The 15,595-nt window shown below is 25.6% G+C and overlaps 2 protein-coding genes across 3 annotated transcripts; both read right to left on the reverse strand.

Annotated features, from left to right (window-relative positions):
• Nucleotides 1-1,314: 1,314 nt before the first annotated feature.
• LOC129614291 (leucine-rich repeat protein soc-2 homolog) lies at nt 1,315-4,929 on the reverse strand. Of its 2 annotated transcripts, none has more exons than XM_055528832.1 (4): nt 4,831-4,929; nt 2,694-3,958; nt 1,634-2,618; nt 1,315-1,558 (listed from the first exon to the last, which is right to left on the reverse strand). In XM_055528832.1, the coding sequence occupies exons 2-3, from the start codon at nt 3,671-3,673 to the stop codon at nt 1,748-1,750; spliced, it is 1,851 nt and encodes a 616-aa protein (XP_055384807.1). In that variant the 5' UTR covers nt 3,674-3,958; nt 4,831-4,929; the 3' UTR covers nt 1,315-1,558; nt 1,634-1,747. The 2 variants fall into 2 exon arrangements, with proteins under 2 accessions (XP_055384807.1, XP_055384815.1); XM_055528840.1 differs by lacking the exon at nt 4,831-4,929 and adding an exon at nt 4,688-4,802.
• Nucleotides 4,930-8,968: 4,039 nt separating this feature from the next.
• On the reverse strand, nt 8,969-9,543 carry LOC129614248 (U-Kazal-Dg21.2-like). Its single transcript, XM_055528743.1, has 3 exons — nt 9,376-9,543; nt 9,116-9,292; nt 8,969-9,044 (listed from the first exon to the last, which is right to left on the reverse strand). Exons 1-3 carry the CDS (start codon nt 9,404-9,406, stop codon nt 8,995-8,997), a joined length of 258 nt encoding a protein of 85 aa, XP_055384718.1. The 5' UTR covers nt 9,407-9,543; the 3' UTR covers nt 8,969-8,994.
• Between the last annotated feature and the right edge of the window lie 6,052 nt (nt 9,544-15,595).

Genomic DNA, 15,595 nt, shown 5'->3' on the forward strand with positions numbered 1-15,595 from the left:
ACAGATATATGCATATATCTTACTCAGGAAATATTTATGTTTAAAAATAATAAATTAATACATATAAATTTATATGTAAAATTAATATTAAATATACACGTATACATATACATATTAATTTTTAACTACATTTAACACATTTAAATGCAATATCTCTTTTATGTTTTAAACAATTCCTTTTGGCGATTTGTTTTGTTTTTTTTTAGTAATTTATTAATTTTCGTATTTCAAAAAATTCATTCTTTGCCTTTTATATTAGCAACTTAATGTATTTTTACTTTGTTTTAGTTTTGCTATACTTAATTTTTTTATAAACAAGTGTAATTTATTTTATTATAAATAATCTCATCTTAAATGACTAGAATGGGGGTTTTTTGTTTCATATATAATGATCGTGAATTTTTTTTATATATTACTAAATAAAAAAAAAGTGAATTTTTTCCCAAATTCGTTTAATATTTTAAAGTTCAAAGGAAGTATATTTTTTCCTTTTGATATTTACAATTTTTGAAAACAATACAATTACTTTTGTTCAAAAATTAAAAACAAAAATCTTGAGCCAAAAATTATAATACCAATAATATTAGCTTACCACTATACTTATATAAAAGAAAAAAAATACTTTATTTATACGCACATTGAATAAGTTATGGCACCAGAATTCCTAATATTTCCTGTAAAAGAAAGCAAAATATTCAACATAAACCATTAATTAAAATTTTACTTTAATTGGGCTTTAAAAGTGTTTTCAGCTAAATATTTTTTTAAAAAACATCTTGGGAAAATTAATTTCAATGCACTCTAATGTATTTAAATTTACCAATAATAAAACATGTAAAATTCTTTCATATCAGAAAATTATTTAACTAATTTCACTTTCAAAACACCCATTAGTTTTGAAATTTATCTTACGTTTTTTGTTTAGTGAAATCAAGTGTTTTTTAATTGCAATTTGAACTTGTTGCCACTTATTAAAACTGTAAGAGCTTTTTTCATAAAAAAAATTAAATAAGATTAGAAGCTAATGATCGCATTAAATTTATTATAATCGTCGTTTTTTATTGTTTTCTATTATTTAGAAAATATTTTAAATAAATTTTTCTTATATGTTTAACAATTTTTTTAACTTTTTATTTTAAATAAACTAATTTTAGTAAAATTTTTAACATGAAATTATTTTTTCAATTATCTGTTGTTTTCTTTTTCAATTTAAAAACTTAAAACACTGAAGCATATCCTGAATATTTGTTTAAAGCTATATTATAATCACACATTTACATTTATGAAAATCTTTTGCGTATTATTTTTTAATTCAATTTCTATATGTATTTTTGGTATATTTATCATATATGTTTTTGCTTTTAATATCGATTTGATCGTTTATTAAGTTTTTTTTAATTTTGTCATTTAATTTGTATTAATGAACATTCGAATGAAAAATGGATTAAGAAATTAATATACATAATATGGAGTTTTTACTAATGAAATAGTAAATATTTTTTAGCTTTTCAAACACAAGTTAAGATAGTTAGAGTTGCAAAGTTGCGTTTCTGCATATCTGAAAATACGTGAAAAATTTTACTTGATTAACTGAAATATGTATGTATGTCAAAAATTAATATATTCAGATTACCTTTGTTTGGAGACAATTTTTGTAATGTACATCATATTTATACATAAAACATGTATAACTCAATGTAAAATTTAATTTGGATATTTTTTTTTAATTTTCAATTGCGATATCAAATCACATTTGTCTATACGGCGAGTTCATTTTTAACCACTGTAATACTAAAGACGGTCCGCCGGCTTGAATTTCAGCTGGAATAGTACTTAGTGGGCATTTGTCAATATTTAAATATTTCAAGTTTTGACACAATGCTACTTCATATGGTAATTTCTCAAGGCATGGATTTTGATTAATATAAAGATTTTCTAAATTTTCCAATGTTCCAATTTCCTCAGGTAAATATTGTAAATTATTTTCGCTTACACTTAAGTGTTTTAATTTTGTCAAATGACCAATAGTTCGCGGTAAAACTTGTATTTGATTTGTTTGCAAAATTAATTTTTCTAATTCATGCAAAAGACCAATTTCATTTGGTAGGGTTTCAATACGATTCTCTTCCAAATCTAAAACCTGCAGTTTACGCAAATTCCCAATAGTATTTGGAATTTTTTTGAGCATATTGTTAGATAATATTAAAACTTCTAAATTTTGTAAATTCATAATATCATCGGGTAATTTTGTTAAGGAATTTGTTGCCAAATTTAATTCCACCATATTTACCCATGTTCCAACATCTAATGGTAAAGATGTTAAAACATTTTCTTTCATTATTAATTTCGTTAACTTTTGAGCACGTGAAAATATTCCATAGGGAATTTTGTCTATTTTATTGTGTTCCAAATTAATATTTTCTACATTAGTAAATTGCGCTGGACCTCCAGATGGGTAACTATGGAATTTGTTGCGAGATAATGTTATTGACTTTAGAGCACTCAAACTAGCCAATAGTCCGTCAGGAAGTTGTGATATTCCATTTCCTTCAACATTAAATTCTTCCATCATTTTACAATTTTTTAATGATGCAGGGATACATGTTAGCTTATTGTACCTATGGGAATTATTTATTTGATAAATAACTAAAAAAACTCAAAATTTTTTACCAAAAAATTTATCATTTATTTACCTGAGTCCCAGTCGTTTTAAGTATTTCAAGTTACCAATACTTTCCGGAATCGATGACAGTTCATTATGTTGTAAATCAAGTGAATTTAGATTTACACATTTTCCAATTTCTTCTGACAATTGATCTAAGCTGTTATGTGAAACGTCCAGTGTTGTCAAATTCACCAGATAACCGATGGATGGACTTAGTTCGCGGATTTTATTATCACGCAAAGACAACATTCGTAAATTTGTTAAGTTTGCTATATCAGGAGACACGCATCGTATTCGATTGAATACCAAAAATAACGTTGTCAACGATTTTAATTTATAAATAACATCGGGAATTTCTGAGAGTTTATTATGTCTCAAATCTAAAACTTCGAGTTGTTTTAGATTCACTAATGTATCTGGCAAAGATGTTAAAGAATTTTCATTTAATGCTAATGTTTTCAGATTGATTAAAAATCCAATTTCTGGTGGTAATTGCGATACACGATTACTATACAAATAAAATTCAGTCAAATGTGTACAATCTTTTAAAGTTGATGGAATAACAGTTATTGATGATTTGCTCAAGTCCAAACATTTTTTGCCTTCATCGCGGCATCGTTGTATTTGCTTAATTACTTCCTGATCTGCTTGTACAGGCTTACTTTTCTTTGTTGTAGGTTTCGGTTTGTTAGATTCAGGATGCTTTACAGTAACTTGTTTTGGTTTAGTTTCTGGAGGCATCTCGCTACTGCTGCTACCAGCTCCACTACTACCAGCTCCAATACTACTACTGCCTCCTGTATTTGATATATTTTGACCTGCAATGCAGCTGCTACTACCACCTAAGGCCCCTACAGTATTTGAACCACCGCAACTGGTAGTTGCAGTTGCACCAACTGCAGAAGATGATGTGCAATTAGCACCAATGTTAGATGAACTACCTCCAGCACCACAACTGTTATTACTTTGGCCGCCACTAGCACCGCCAATGGAGGAACACAAGTTCATACTTTTTCCCAGTTTTAGAAATTTAATAGTTGCTACCTTCGTCAGAATTTTTTTTGAAATCCACAAAAAAGATTAGTTAGTTTTTCGAGTTGACATGGAATAATTTAAAATAACTTGCTAATCTTTGCCCGAAAATGTTGATATATAAGTTTTTCGGTTCAATTTAATTACGAACAATTAATCCTGCATTTCGTTTCAATAGGAATATTATTTTTCTCTTATTTTGTTAATTTTATATTACTTGTTGGTGTTGCTTATTATTCATTTTTAGTAACTTTGGTTTATCTAAAAAGAAATATGTAAATTTCAAAATTATTTGTTTTAAAAAAAATAATAGAACTGAGAAATTGTAAAGTGTGCAGTTATGCTACGTTGCTATTTATTTTAGGTATAGATAGGTAAGTAGGTATCTACGTGTGTACTTAACAAATGTGAGTCTAACAAATTTTTTAATGCAATAAGTAACCACATTTATAATTCAGTTTTTAATTCTAAAACAAACACATTATAATTTTAAAATAATGCTGCATTTTCAATTTAGCATTTGTAATACTCGTATGTTGTTATGAGAGTTCAGAATTGTAAAATAAAACAATGAGAAGTCGAAAAACCAAATACTATTGTATTCGAATGGGGCTTTGCGACCACCATCACCACACTATTTGTCGTTTAACAAGCAATTGATTTTTAACAGATAGCATAGAACAATCAATTTGTGTACTTGAATAACTCTTGTTATTAAGAGTTTTTATACTACTTGGTTTTTAAGTATGAAGTTTAATATGAAATACATGTTTTAAATAAGTTAATCATATTAAATTAAGTAATTTTGGAACAGTACTTCTCTTGTGTCTAAATATAGCCATTTTAAATATTTCTAATTGTGTTAAGGCCCTTTTCTTCCTTCACTGATAATTTAAGAAATTATGTCTAAAAGTTTTTCCAAATGTTTTTGGTTTGAAAAAAATTTTGTCAGAATTTAGTTGATAAGAAATTCTAAATTATCTTGCAGACATTTTTATTCTTCAATGTAGACAGGATGGGGAGACATTTTTCATTAAATATTTCGTTAATATCCACAAAAATTTGAGATTGATTTTTTTTACTTGAGTTGTAATTTGTAATTTAGTTCAAACTATAATTATAAGAATTATTACCGTTTCGTGTTATGTTTTTAGTTAAAAAAAAATATTACATAGAAAAATGCGAAAATTGACGCTCCTTAAAAACTTTTTCTTTGACTTTTTTGACTTGACGTACAAAAGCATGACAGAGGCGGTTATAGACATTTTTTTTGGAGCTGCACTTATAGGAAAATACAATTCGTGTTTTGTCAATCCACCTGGTGTTATTTTACATAAACAAAATTGGTCCACAAGCCTTTTGTTTACAATCTAGCAATAATACTATTCAATAAGTTTTTATGATCATATTAACTTTAGTTATAATTAAATTAATATAAAAAGAAATAAGCCAAAATATTGAGATTTGAATTTGCTAGTTTGACAATGTGGTAATGTAAAATTCGCAAGGAAGAATAACTGTATACCATAATTCAATACTCATAATTCGTTCATCGGTGTTATCATAGTGTAACAGTTTTGTATTCATACAGGAAAGAAAAACAAACAACTGCATATGACAACTTATATATCCTTCATGCATCATGGAAGTAAATACAAATTCTTTAATGTAAACGATTAAAAAGTTCAAATACTTGAATAAAGAAGAATACATTGAATAAAGTGAAGATGAAAAACTTTGATCCTTTTACTTCAAGCAAAAATAAGATAACTGTCAACTTTTAAGCTACAATTGAAGATAAATTATTAGTAAATTATTTCCATTTATATACAATTGGTACATTTTATTGCTGAATATAGAAAGCAAAAAGTTTTTTTTTTAAATGTTACTTCATGGTACCGCCTTTAAACTGAATACCGTTTACATACACAACAAAATCTAAGTTTTGAAGTCACGTAAACATTGTTTGACATAAGACTTTGTCTGACGGCAAATAATACAAATTACGTCTTTCTTATCAGGTTTTTTAAAAGTAAAATGGCGGCAATTCTCAGTACCTAACATATCAGTTTTAAGATGTTTAATAAAACAGCTAAAATTTTTTAACTTCAATTTTTGTACTTTTGCTGCGTTGATGGTATACTTACAATTTGAATAATGTAATATTGTAGAAAATTTTTGACATATGTACAACATAATATAAAATTAAACTTAGTAGTGGAAACATTTCACAATATGGAATTCAAGAATAGTATACTATAGAATCTTAAACTAGAATTCAATATTATATAACTTAACATGCAATATTAATAAATTTATACAAGTAATTTTCAAATATTCATAATATGCGACACTAAAAAGACTAAGAAAAATAAGCAGTAAAATAATAATAAACGGAAATATTTAATATAAATAAAAACTACGGTAGGCTAGTCACCTACCTAGCTAACTCTCTATGACTATAGAAACTAGGACATGATAGAGATATCATGAACTAGCCCTATGCTCCTTATAGGAGTGAAGAAGGAAAAAAAAATACTATAGAATAAGTTAAATAAATAATTATAAATTATATTAAATTTATATTACATTGTGAATGTTTTTATTTAATACTGTCCATTCTTTATTCAACTTGGTCCCTCAACACGTTGAAAATATAGCAAGTTTTCAACACGTTCAATGGACTAGTTATTCAAACATTTGATAGTTGAAACTTAGTTGAAGAAATATTAAATAGTTCAATTTTTGGGAGCGTAACTTTATATGTTGTGTGAAACTACATATGTAATTTTGAAGAAATTAAAACAATGTTGATCAACGTGTTTTTCAACCTGTTGATTGACCAAGTTGAATAGTGGGTGGCAAACATAAGTTTTCGAATATTTTGTCAAACAAATTTTCTTCACAAATTTTAATTTTGTAGTAGTTACATACCCACTTTGTTCTTGCATAAATTTTGTTATCATATTGGTTTCATCACATTTTTAAACAAGAATTAATTTTGATATCAAGGTTTTTCTTTTTATACGAACGTGTAACGAAAAAAAGACAGTAGAAAGAAGACATTACTTAGGCAATTTTACAATTTTTAAGTTATAAAAAGCATAGATGCGACTGGCTGAAGTCACTTCACATACAACGTTTTTTTTTTTAAATATAAAAGAGAATATAAAAGTTTATATAAAAAAATATAATTTTTTCATCAATATTGTAAAAAAATTGCATAAAGGACGGGTCGAGGTTGTAAAAATTATAAAAGTAAATAATTGTAGTAAATTAAAAATTTAAATATTGTGCCAATATTGAAGTTGGTAAACACTTTCAAACAGCAAAGTTAACTTCGATAATAAAAGTGAGTTGTTTGAAAATAAAATTATTTTGGATGTCCGTTAAAAACAGAAACTTTTTGATTGTCTAATTTTTATATTAAATTTGAATTTATATGAAAATCTCATTCAAATCGTTGTGTGTAAAAAGCTGCTTAAAAAGCACTGTAAAAATGTAACGTTCCATTAGATTACATGAAGTTGCCAAAGCCTTCAAAATATGTATAAGATATGTATATTTTACGTTACCTACGTTTTTGTGGAGAATAGTTGCTGCAACAGAACAAAATTTTGCTTTGTTACATCAAAACATCCGTACACAACCTTGTACATTAACTAGTGAAAACTTATATTGTTCTTGACAATTAATATTACTTTTTGTTGCCAGGCGAAGAAAAGTTTTGTGATATTTTGTTTTTTAGGAATAAATTTACGCTTGGAACTTGGAATTTTGAGTCAGAATATACATATATGAATTTATGTACGTATTTGTGATAGTCACTTCACTTACTTTATTTTTGCTCAGTGCGTAAACTATATAGGCTCTTAATCTAAAATTAAAATTAAACTTTATTATCATAAGCATATAAGCAAAAAAAGTAATTCCTGTGATGTTTTTTTTGTTTAAAAAAAAATGTAAAATAGACATCTTGAATATAATATTATTTTATTAACATGTATGTTCATATGTAATGGTTTTTTTAAATATTTTTTGTTTTTTTTTTTAAATTTTTTTTTTTTTTGTTATTTGTTTAAATATTTTTTCAAATATCGTTTAAGTAATCTGGGTATACTTAATATAACTATAAAAGCTTTGCAGTTTAAAACTTCCTCTTCAATTTGGACCTAAACTCAATATGAGTATTTTATAATAATTTAATTAATATTTTTATAAACTTTATCCTTCATCAATTTGTGTTTGGTTTTGATAAACAATTTAACATTGGCACATCATCCCAATCTGGAAAAAAATAGAATTTTTATGAAAATGAAAACATTTTTTATTTTGTTTATCTTACATATTTTGTCAATACATGTCTGTAATTTTACAAAGCATTCGCTATCAAAAATTCGATAAACGCTACCATTTGATCCACAAATTGGCCTGAACTCATCTTCCATTGGACAAAAAGTAGGGCATTCTACACCTAAAATGGTTTCATTTGGTGCCGTATATGGTTTGCAGATTACAAAATTAAACAACAAAAATATTAAAATAATGGTAAAAACGTTTAAATATTTCTTCATTTTGAGTTTTTTGTATTTTGCTATTTAATATAAATTAGCGGAATTGTTAATTACGAAGCTTCAATACAGTAAACCTTGTCGACTTTATTTAAAGTAATTCAATTTAATATTTGGTGCTGTATTTAAATGAAATTTGCAATTAATACTTAGTGTGTTAAAACAATAATACTTATAAAGTTGAAGATAACAGAGAAATGATCTAGCTAGGTGATAAGAATTTGAGAATGTGTAAGCTAAAAAATATCAAATTACCTATATATTTAATACTATTGAATAATAAAACTAAATGATAATATTTTTTCAAGTTATTTAAATAATAACATACATTTTATAAAAGCAATTTAAATTGTGGTTCCAACATACGAGTAGTGTGCATATGTTATATGAATGTATGTAAAATATAGTAAATATATAAATACTTCAAAAGTTTATGAGATTTTTGAATATTCAATCAATCTGGAAAAGTTTGAATTTATAAATTTAAAGTTAATAAATTGTATTCTTATAAAGATGAAACGATTTGTTCGATTTCAGTTTTAAATTTGTAAATTTAAGGCAATAAAATAAAACAAATAAATACCTAAATGCAATGAAAAAATTGGAATAATATAATATATTTTTAATTAAGTACTTGTACTTTGTGAAACAACTTTAACTTTCAAAATAATACAATTGTAAAAGACATATGCAATTTGCAATTATCTTTAAATTTTTGCAGGATATTTATGCTGGTACAACATTAAAACAATCGGCCAATTTTGTTATAACAAATTCTAAAAATACAAGTATTTAAAGGTAAATATACTCTTCTTTTTTATATAGATTTATTTTTTTTGCAACTCACTTTCTTCTAAATAACAATTTTCCACATCCATGACACATTGATTAGGGAAAATTTTTGATATTTTGCCATTATGACCACAAACCGGAAAATAAATAAATGGACAAGGTTTTTCACAAAAACTTCTTCCTAATGGTATACTTTCATCTGAACAGCTATCCAGCTCAATTTGGAACCAATCTGTTAAATTTATAAGAACAAATAATAACTTATAGTTTCCATTTTAATATAGCGGGGAATAATAACTATAATTAATTTTTTACCTGTTTTACTTTCACATGAATGTTGAATCATTAGGCAAGGACTATTAAATAATTTAAAAATATTTCCATCAGTTGCACAAACTGGATCTATTATTTTTGGACATGGAATAACACACAGATCATCGATAATTTGATTAATTTTCTTATCCTCTTCATTTGCCACCTCAATGGCTTGTATTTTAATGATAAAACATGTTAAAATTATTAACCATTTTAATTCCATTTTATTAAAAATGTATAATTATAAAATTGAAAAGCCTTTATGAACTGATCAATTGAAATGAAGAACTACAACGAAAAACGTTTTGTGCACCTTTTTATTTAAAAAGTTGCATAAGTCATAAAATATTTACAAATTAAATGACCCAAATTGATAATATTTGGGATATATTATTAATACACATTGGATATTGTTTATCAATCTGCAAATATTTGAAAAACCCTTACACCAAAATTTATTTTTTATTTAAAATTAAAAAAAAAAAAAATTCTCAAAAATATTTAAGTGAATTTAAATGATAAATAGGTACTATTGTAGGCCTTAATATTCATACAAAACACAATTTTTCTAAAATCAGAGATGTAAAGTTTTTGCTAATTATGTAAAAAATTTCGTACTTACCTTACAAGTAAGTCTCTGCAAAACAAAATTTTATTTTCCGTTCAGTAGTAATAGTAGATACCTATTTATCATTAGAATTAAATTTCTATGTACATTTGTATCTTGGACTTTTAACACGAAATTATTTCCAATCCAAACCATTTCTTCCGCATTTAGCGATTTCGTCTTTATTGACTATATTCTATTTTATATTACTAGAAAGTCATGTAAACGCAGGACATATTAAACTAGATTGAACGGAAGGCAAAAGCATGTATTTAAAGCAAAATGTTTACATAGGTACACATATGTATATACTTGTACATTTTTAAATGCCTACAATATGTACTTATTTTAATAAATTCGTAAACTAATTAGCATATCAGTTTACATGAACATTTTTGTATAAACATAAATATTTGGTCACGCTTACAGTTTTCATTATTTTTATTTCCCTTACAATTCAAATGCTAAATAAATTTAAAGTAACTTATTAATCTAAATTCCAGATAACAATATTATCAATGTTTTTTTTCGATTTATTATGAAAAACGTATAGTCATAAAATTTGGTAAAGTATTCTATGTTATTTACAAAATAATATTGTACTTTAATGTTTGTCTCTTGGTTCATAATGGGCATCTTATATAAAACAAAACAACCCAAGTTTCAAGAGACAGGAAAAGGAATACTAACACCGCAATACAATGACAAAACGTCCATTAAAATTTATAGCTGTTTTAGACTTATTTTTTTAATGTTTTATAATACCTGTTGTTGAAATCTTGCAGGGTAAGCTGTCCAAGTCTAAACTTTCAAGTGTTCGTAGAAATGTTTATATGATTTTGTTTGAACAAAATGTTATTGTGTTAATGACAAGCACGTTTAATTCTTAACGTTTAATTCTTTAAACCTATTAAACGTTAAAAGAATTAAAAGTAAGCAATAAATGTTAAATGTATGCAATAAATGTTTGTGGCGCTATACAATTTTGGTATATTATTATGTATGTTACGTATGTAATTATAATAATTTAATGTAGAAGATTGTTTGTTAAAAATAACGTGAATTAAACATTAAATAAATAAATAAAATAATTAATAAATTTATAAATCATTGCGCTGATCTGGACTTATATTCGTAAATAATTACTCGCTGCATATTATAAACTAAAATCCTAATGCCAAGTACGTTTTAAGTTATAATATATATATATGTATATTATGTATGTTGTATAAATCAGAAACTATTATTTATTAAAGTAAAACTTTTATTTATACCTTATTTATACCTTATAAATTTTTTATATTAAGTAAATAATAGAAATTTAATTAATGTATGAAATTTTTTCCATGTTTTCTAAACACATTTAACACTTTTTACTGGCAAAACTGTGAGAGAAAAAGAAAAATGTTATATCGTTTAGTTATGAGAGCTAAGTCGTTTTAGGGTATCAGAAAAACTCAAATGAAATTGATAGTAAAACCAAATATATTGAGCAATCAATGCATGGAGGAAAAATCTGGTTTCTTTTTTTAATAGACTGTAGTCCGAAAACGAGTATATCTTCACTCCCCCTCCACTGATAAAATTTTTTACTGGGAATTGATCAAAGAATCATCCCTGAAATTATTTGTCGCCTTATGCAAAACACCCTGTATTGATATATAGTACATTTTTTAGTTTACCAGTACTTAACTATATATTCAAATTTTTAAGAGTCAAATTTTAAAGCTTAAAATTATTTATGTTGGTAGTCCAATGAAATATAGAAATATCTAAGCAAAAGTAATTCAAATTATTTACACTCGTGTGTTTCTATATGCATTCTAATAAAAGAATTTTTAAGTTAATCAATAGCTCTTGAACTTTTATTAAAATGTTCAAAGTTTGTTGATACAATTAACAGAGTTCTAACGATTCTTCAACAGTTTTGAAATTAGTGAATAGAGTTATCAATTTCAAGAGTTTAGCTTAATATAAGTGCTGATTATGTCAATATGTATGAATTGATTTTTCTAGTCAGTACTCGAATAGACGTTTTTATTTTTTTTACGTTTGTTTATATTGTTTATATTTTACGTTACATTGTGAATAAAACTTTAATTAAAATTAAAAAAGTTGTTTATATTGATTTCCCAGAACTAAGATGTGATTGAATGGTTTCGATAAATTATTAATTATTTGCGAACAAATATCAATTTTATTACTAGCATAACCAACCGTGAACTGCAAAACTATAATATACTATAAATAATACTGATAATAATTATGATACTTACTAATAATTTATAATTAGTAATTACTTATTATTCGTATTTTTGGGCCTCGCTCTTAAGGTAAGGGAAAAAATTACAAAACCCAAATAAAATTTAAGCTCAATTTACTCCTAACAAAAAAATTTAAGTATAAGTACCTCCACTGCAGGATTATGGACTTTTAAGAAATGCTTTACTATTTTTGACTTTATTACCAATAATTTTATGATGAATAATGTTGCGATGAAAATCAAATTTTCTCATATTCAACTATGATTGACAACTTGTTCAAGGTTAATATAACCACTAGAACTGATCTTACATTTTAAGTAAAGTACTTATTAGAATGTATTAGAGTTATTCAAAATAATTTTGCCTTTTATAAAAATATGCAGCAGAAAATTAAAATTAACTGAAATTAACATACATAATATAACGTATTTTCAACATACTAACATATTTCAAATGTTACCTCAAAAAATTAATTATAAGCATATTGCTGAAAAAATTGCATCATAATAGCATAAGTACAGGCGAATTCAGAATTGTTTTTTTACGATAAATTTAGTAATGTGCTAAACCTAAAATTGTCTCTGCTAAAAATGCTGTATAATATGTGTTATGCTCTAGCTGCAAAATTTGTATATGTGTTATTTTAAAATAATATCACCAGTACTAGTAGATAATTATAATATTTAGGTTGCGAATATATTCAGTTTTCCAAGCAGTTGCAGTTGAACAAACTTTCACTTGCATTTCTGTTGCCGTTTATACTATATAGAAATATTTCGCATTTTGACTTTAACTCATGATATACGTAAACATGTTAAGTCATGATATTTTATTTTTGATACTTTCACTTGCGATAGATTGTGTAAATACGTTATAACCTATTTTTAATTAAAAACCCCCTTCATACCAAAACAAGGCAATTTTTGAAGAAATATCCGATTTTTAAGAAATGGAATGTATTATTAAAGGCCTTCGATAAAGCCATAAATAACATGTCTAAAATTGCCATTTTGGTACTAAACTTATTTTTAAAGACCAATTCTAAAGACTTTTACCAAATCGGGTTTTTTTTTTCAAGAAAATTACAGAGCTGATTATTTACTAGTAATTTTTGGTAAATTACTTGATATAAATTCAAGTGTCCGTTCCACTTTCAATGGATCCCTCTTGGTATTGTGTTTGATATTCGAGGTAATCAACAAAACGTGCTGTTGTAAGCATTTATTTGTACGTGCGTTATGTGTAGTAGCTACAAAAATATGTTTATTTTGTTAATTTTATCATAAATGTAATTAATAAATTATTTTAGGTCTTGATAATCTACTAAAAAAGATTAAGATTTGTTAAAATGATTTACTAAATATACTTACATAAATAATAACTAATATTGACGAAATTTCTATATGAAATAAATGAACCGAGTTGGCTTTCTAAATTATTTAATAAAATATTACATATACATACATATCTCATAAGGAAGAAATAATTGGTATTGAACGCAATTAAAAAAATGGTTTCAAATTATAATTACATAATTAATTATTTAAATATTGCCAAATATTGGCGAAGATTACTATTGTTATGGTATTGACGGTTATCAGAAGTGAATGTATTTGAAAATAGAAGAGGAAATCATAAAAAACAATTTTGACTTACAATGTTGTATGTAAAATCATTTGTATAATTTTCTTTTGACAAAATGATCTAGAAAAATATAAAATTCAAAAGTTTATTCGTTTTGAAGGGTAACAAAGTCAAGTGATTTAATAGAAAAAAATAAATTTTTGTTTATGTATGTAAACATTTGAAAAAAATATTGAACACTCAAAATTTGTTAGATAAGCATTCTAGAATATTAAAGATCTTTAATAAAACGAAATAGAACGCTTTTCTATCACATCTGTTGCACGCCCAAATAAATTTCTTGTAGTAAGTTGTTAGTATTTTTACATTTCTTTTTTTCCTACTTCGCCCCTTGGAGAAGCATAGGGCTGGTGCATGATATTGTAGATAACCATGAACCAGTTTTTTACGTCATTGAGTTTACTAGGTAGGTGACGAGTCTACCGTAAACCGTATTTTTATATTACTAACAACATTTTTAGTGAGGAGAGCTTAAGTGATGGAACCAAATTTCGCATGTCGAGTTTTCGGCTGAAATGCATTTCTCCCTTTATATGGGTGTGCTTTGAGAATGAGACGGTTTAATCAATTTTTGAGATATATTAGGTCTCGGAATCTTTAATACTGAATTTACTTTTTTGACAATTTTTAAGAATTTCATTCGTGAAATTTTATATATAAGCTTCGTCTGGCAGTAAGAGAAATCACCTAACTTTCGAAAGAAATCAGGTATGAACAACTGTACTTTTACTGACAATTGAATTTATTTTTCTCTTGCAAGCAGTATAATGGGCCACATTTTGAAGTAAAATGGCCGTACTTTGCCGAAGTCTGATCTAATACTTACGCTTTATAACGGTAGCAAAAAATGAGTAGCAATTTCGTCATAAAGCGTAAGTATCAGATCAACCGACGGCAAAGTATGACACATTTAACTTCAAATTGTTGCCAATTATACTATTTGAAAAAGAAAAATATATTCAATTGCGACTATTAAAATTTTTCAAAATAATTTTGACAATCCAATCAAATATTATAGATGTAGGAACATGAAATTTCATACAAATTTATTATTCGTCAAAACAAACTCGTAAGAAACTCGAGTGGCAAATACTCATACTTGATGAGTATTAGATGATTTTGTACTTTTAAGTCAAATAAGTTTCGTTTTTCAAAATCTAAATGTTTGTCTATATGTAAAGGAAAAAGTGAAATGAAATCGAGTCTTTTTCCGCCATATTGCTATTGCTAAAACAAAGATAAATTTTAAAATTAGTTAAGATACTTTTCAATAGTGTATACATACATGTAATATCTAAATATGTACATACATAAATAAGTGCGAAGTTTCATTTCTATTTTTGACATTATGACGTAACGGTTAAAATATTCGTCCTACTTTTTTAATTAACAATCGCATATAAAGCAAAAAACAAAATTATTTGAACCGCAAAATTCTTTTATGCGAAATTTCCTCTGGAATGTTTATTTACCTTTTATTTTTTTTGTTTTCTTATTTTTTTCCCTTATTTTTTAACATAATCACTTCTGAAATATGTATTTATTTACATAGATTGTAGACTGATCAGAAACATAGTATACGATCAATAAGTCATCAATAATATTTACTCCTTACCGGCAATTATTTTTTTTATACTTTTGTTTTGATAGTAGCAAATTGAAAATAATTGGTTTCCTTCACAATCAAGATAAGATTTGAATCACC

Source organism: Condylostylus longicornis, unplaced genomic scaffold (assembly GCF_029603195.1).
Source record: "Condylostylus longicornis isolate FDR11 unplaced genomic scaffold, ASM2960319v2 ptg000004l, whole genome shotgun sequence".
Lineage (NCBI taxonomy): Eukaryota > Metazoa > Arthropoda > Insecta > Diptera > Dolichopodidae > Condylostylus > Condylostylus longicornis.

Coding starts and splice junctions, on each gene's coding strand:
- LOC129614291 (XM_055528832.1), bottom strand. CDS start 3,673: ATGAACTTGTGTTCCTCCATTGGCGGTGCTAGTGGCGGCCAAAGTAAT. Junction 2,619..2,693: donor TTAAAACGACTGGGACTCAG/GTAAATAAATGA, acceptor TAATTCCCATAG/GTACAATAAGCTAACATGTA.
- LOC129614248 (XM_055528743.1), bottom strand. CDS start 9,406: ATGATTCAACATTCATGTGAAAGTAAAACAG. Junction 9,293..9,375: donor TTCATGTGAAAGTAAAACAG/GTAAAAAATTAA, acceptor TAAATTTAACAG/ATTGGTTCCAAATTGAGCTG. Junction 9,045..9,115: donor AAATTGTTATTTAGAAGAAA/GTGAGTTGCAAA, acceptor TTGTATTTTTAG/AATTTGTTATAACAAAATTG.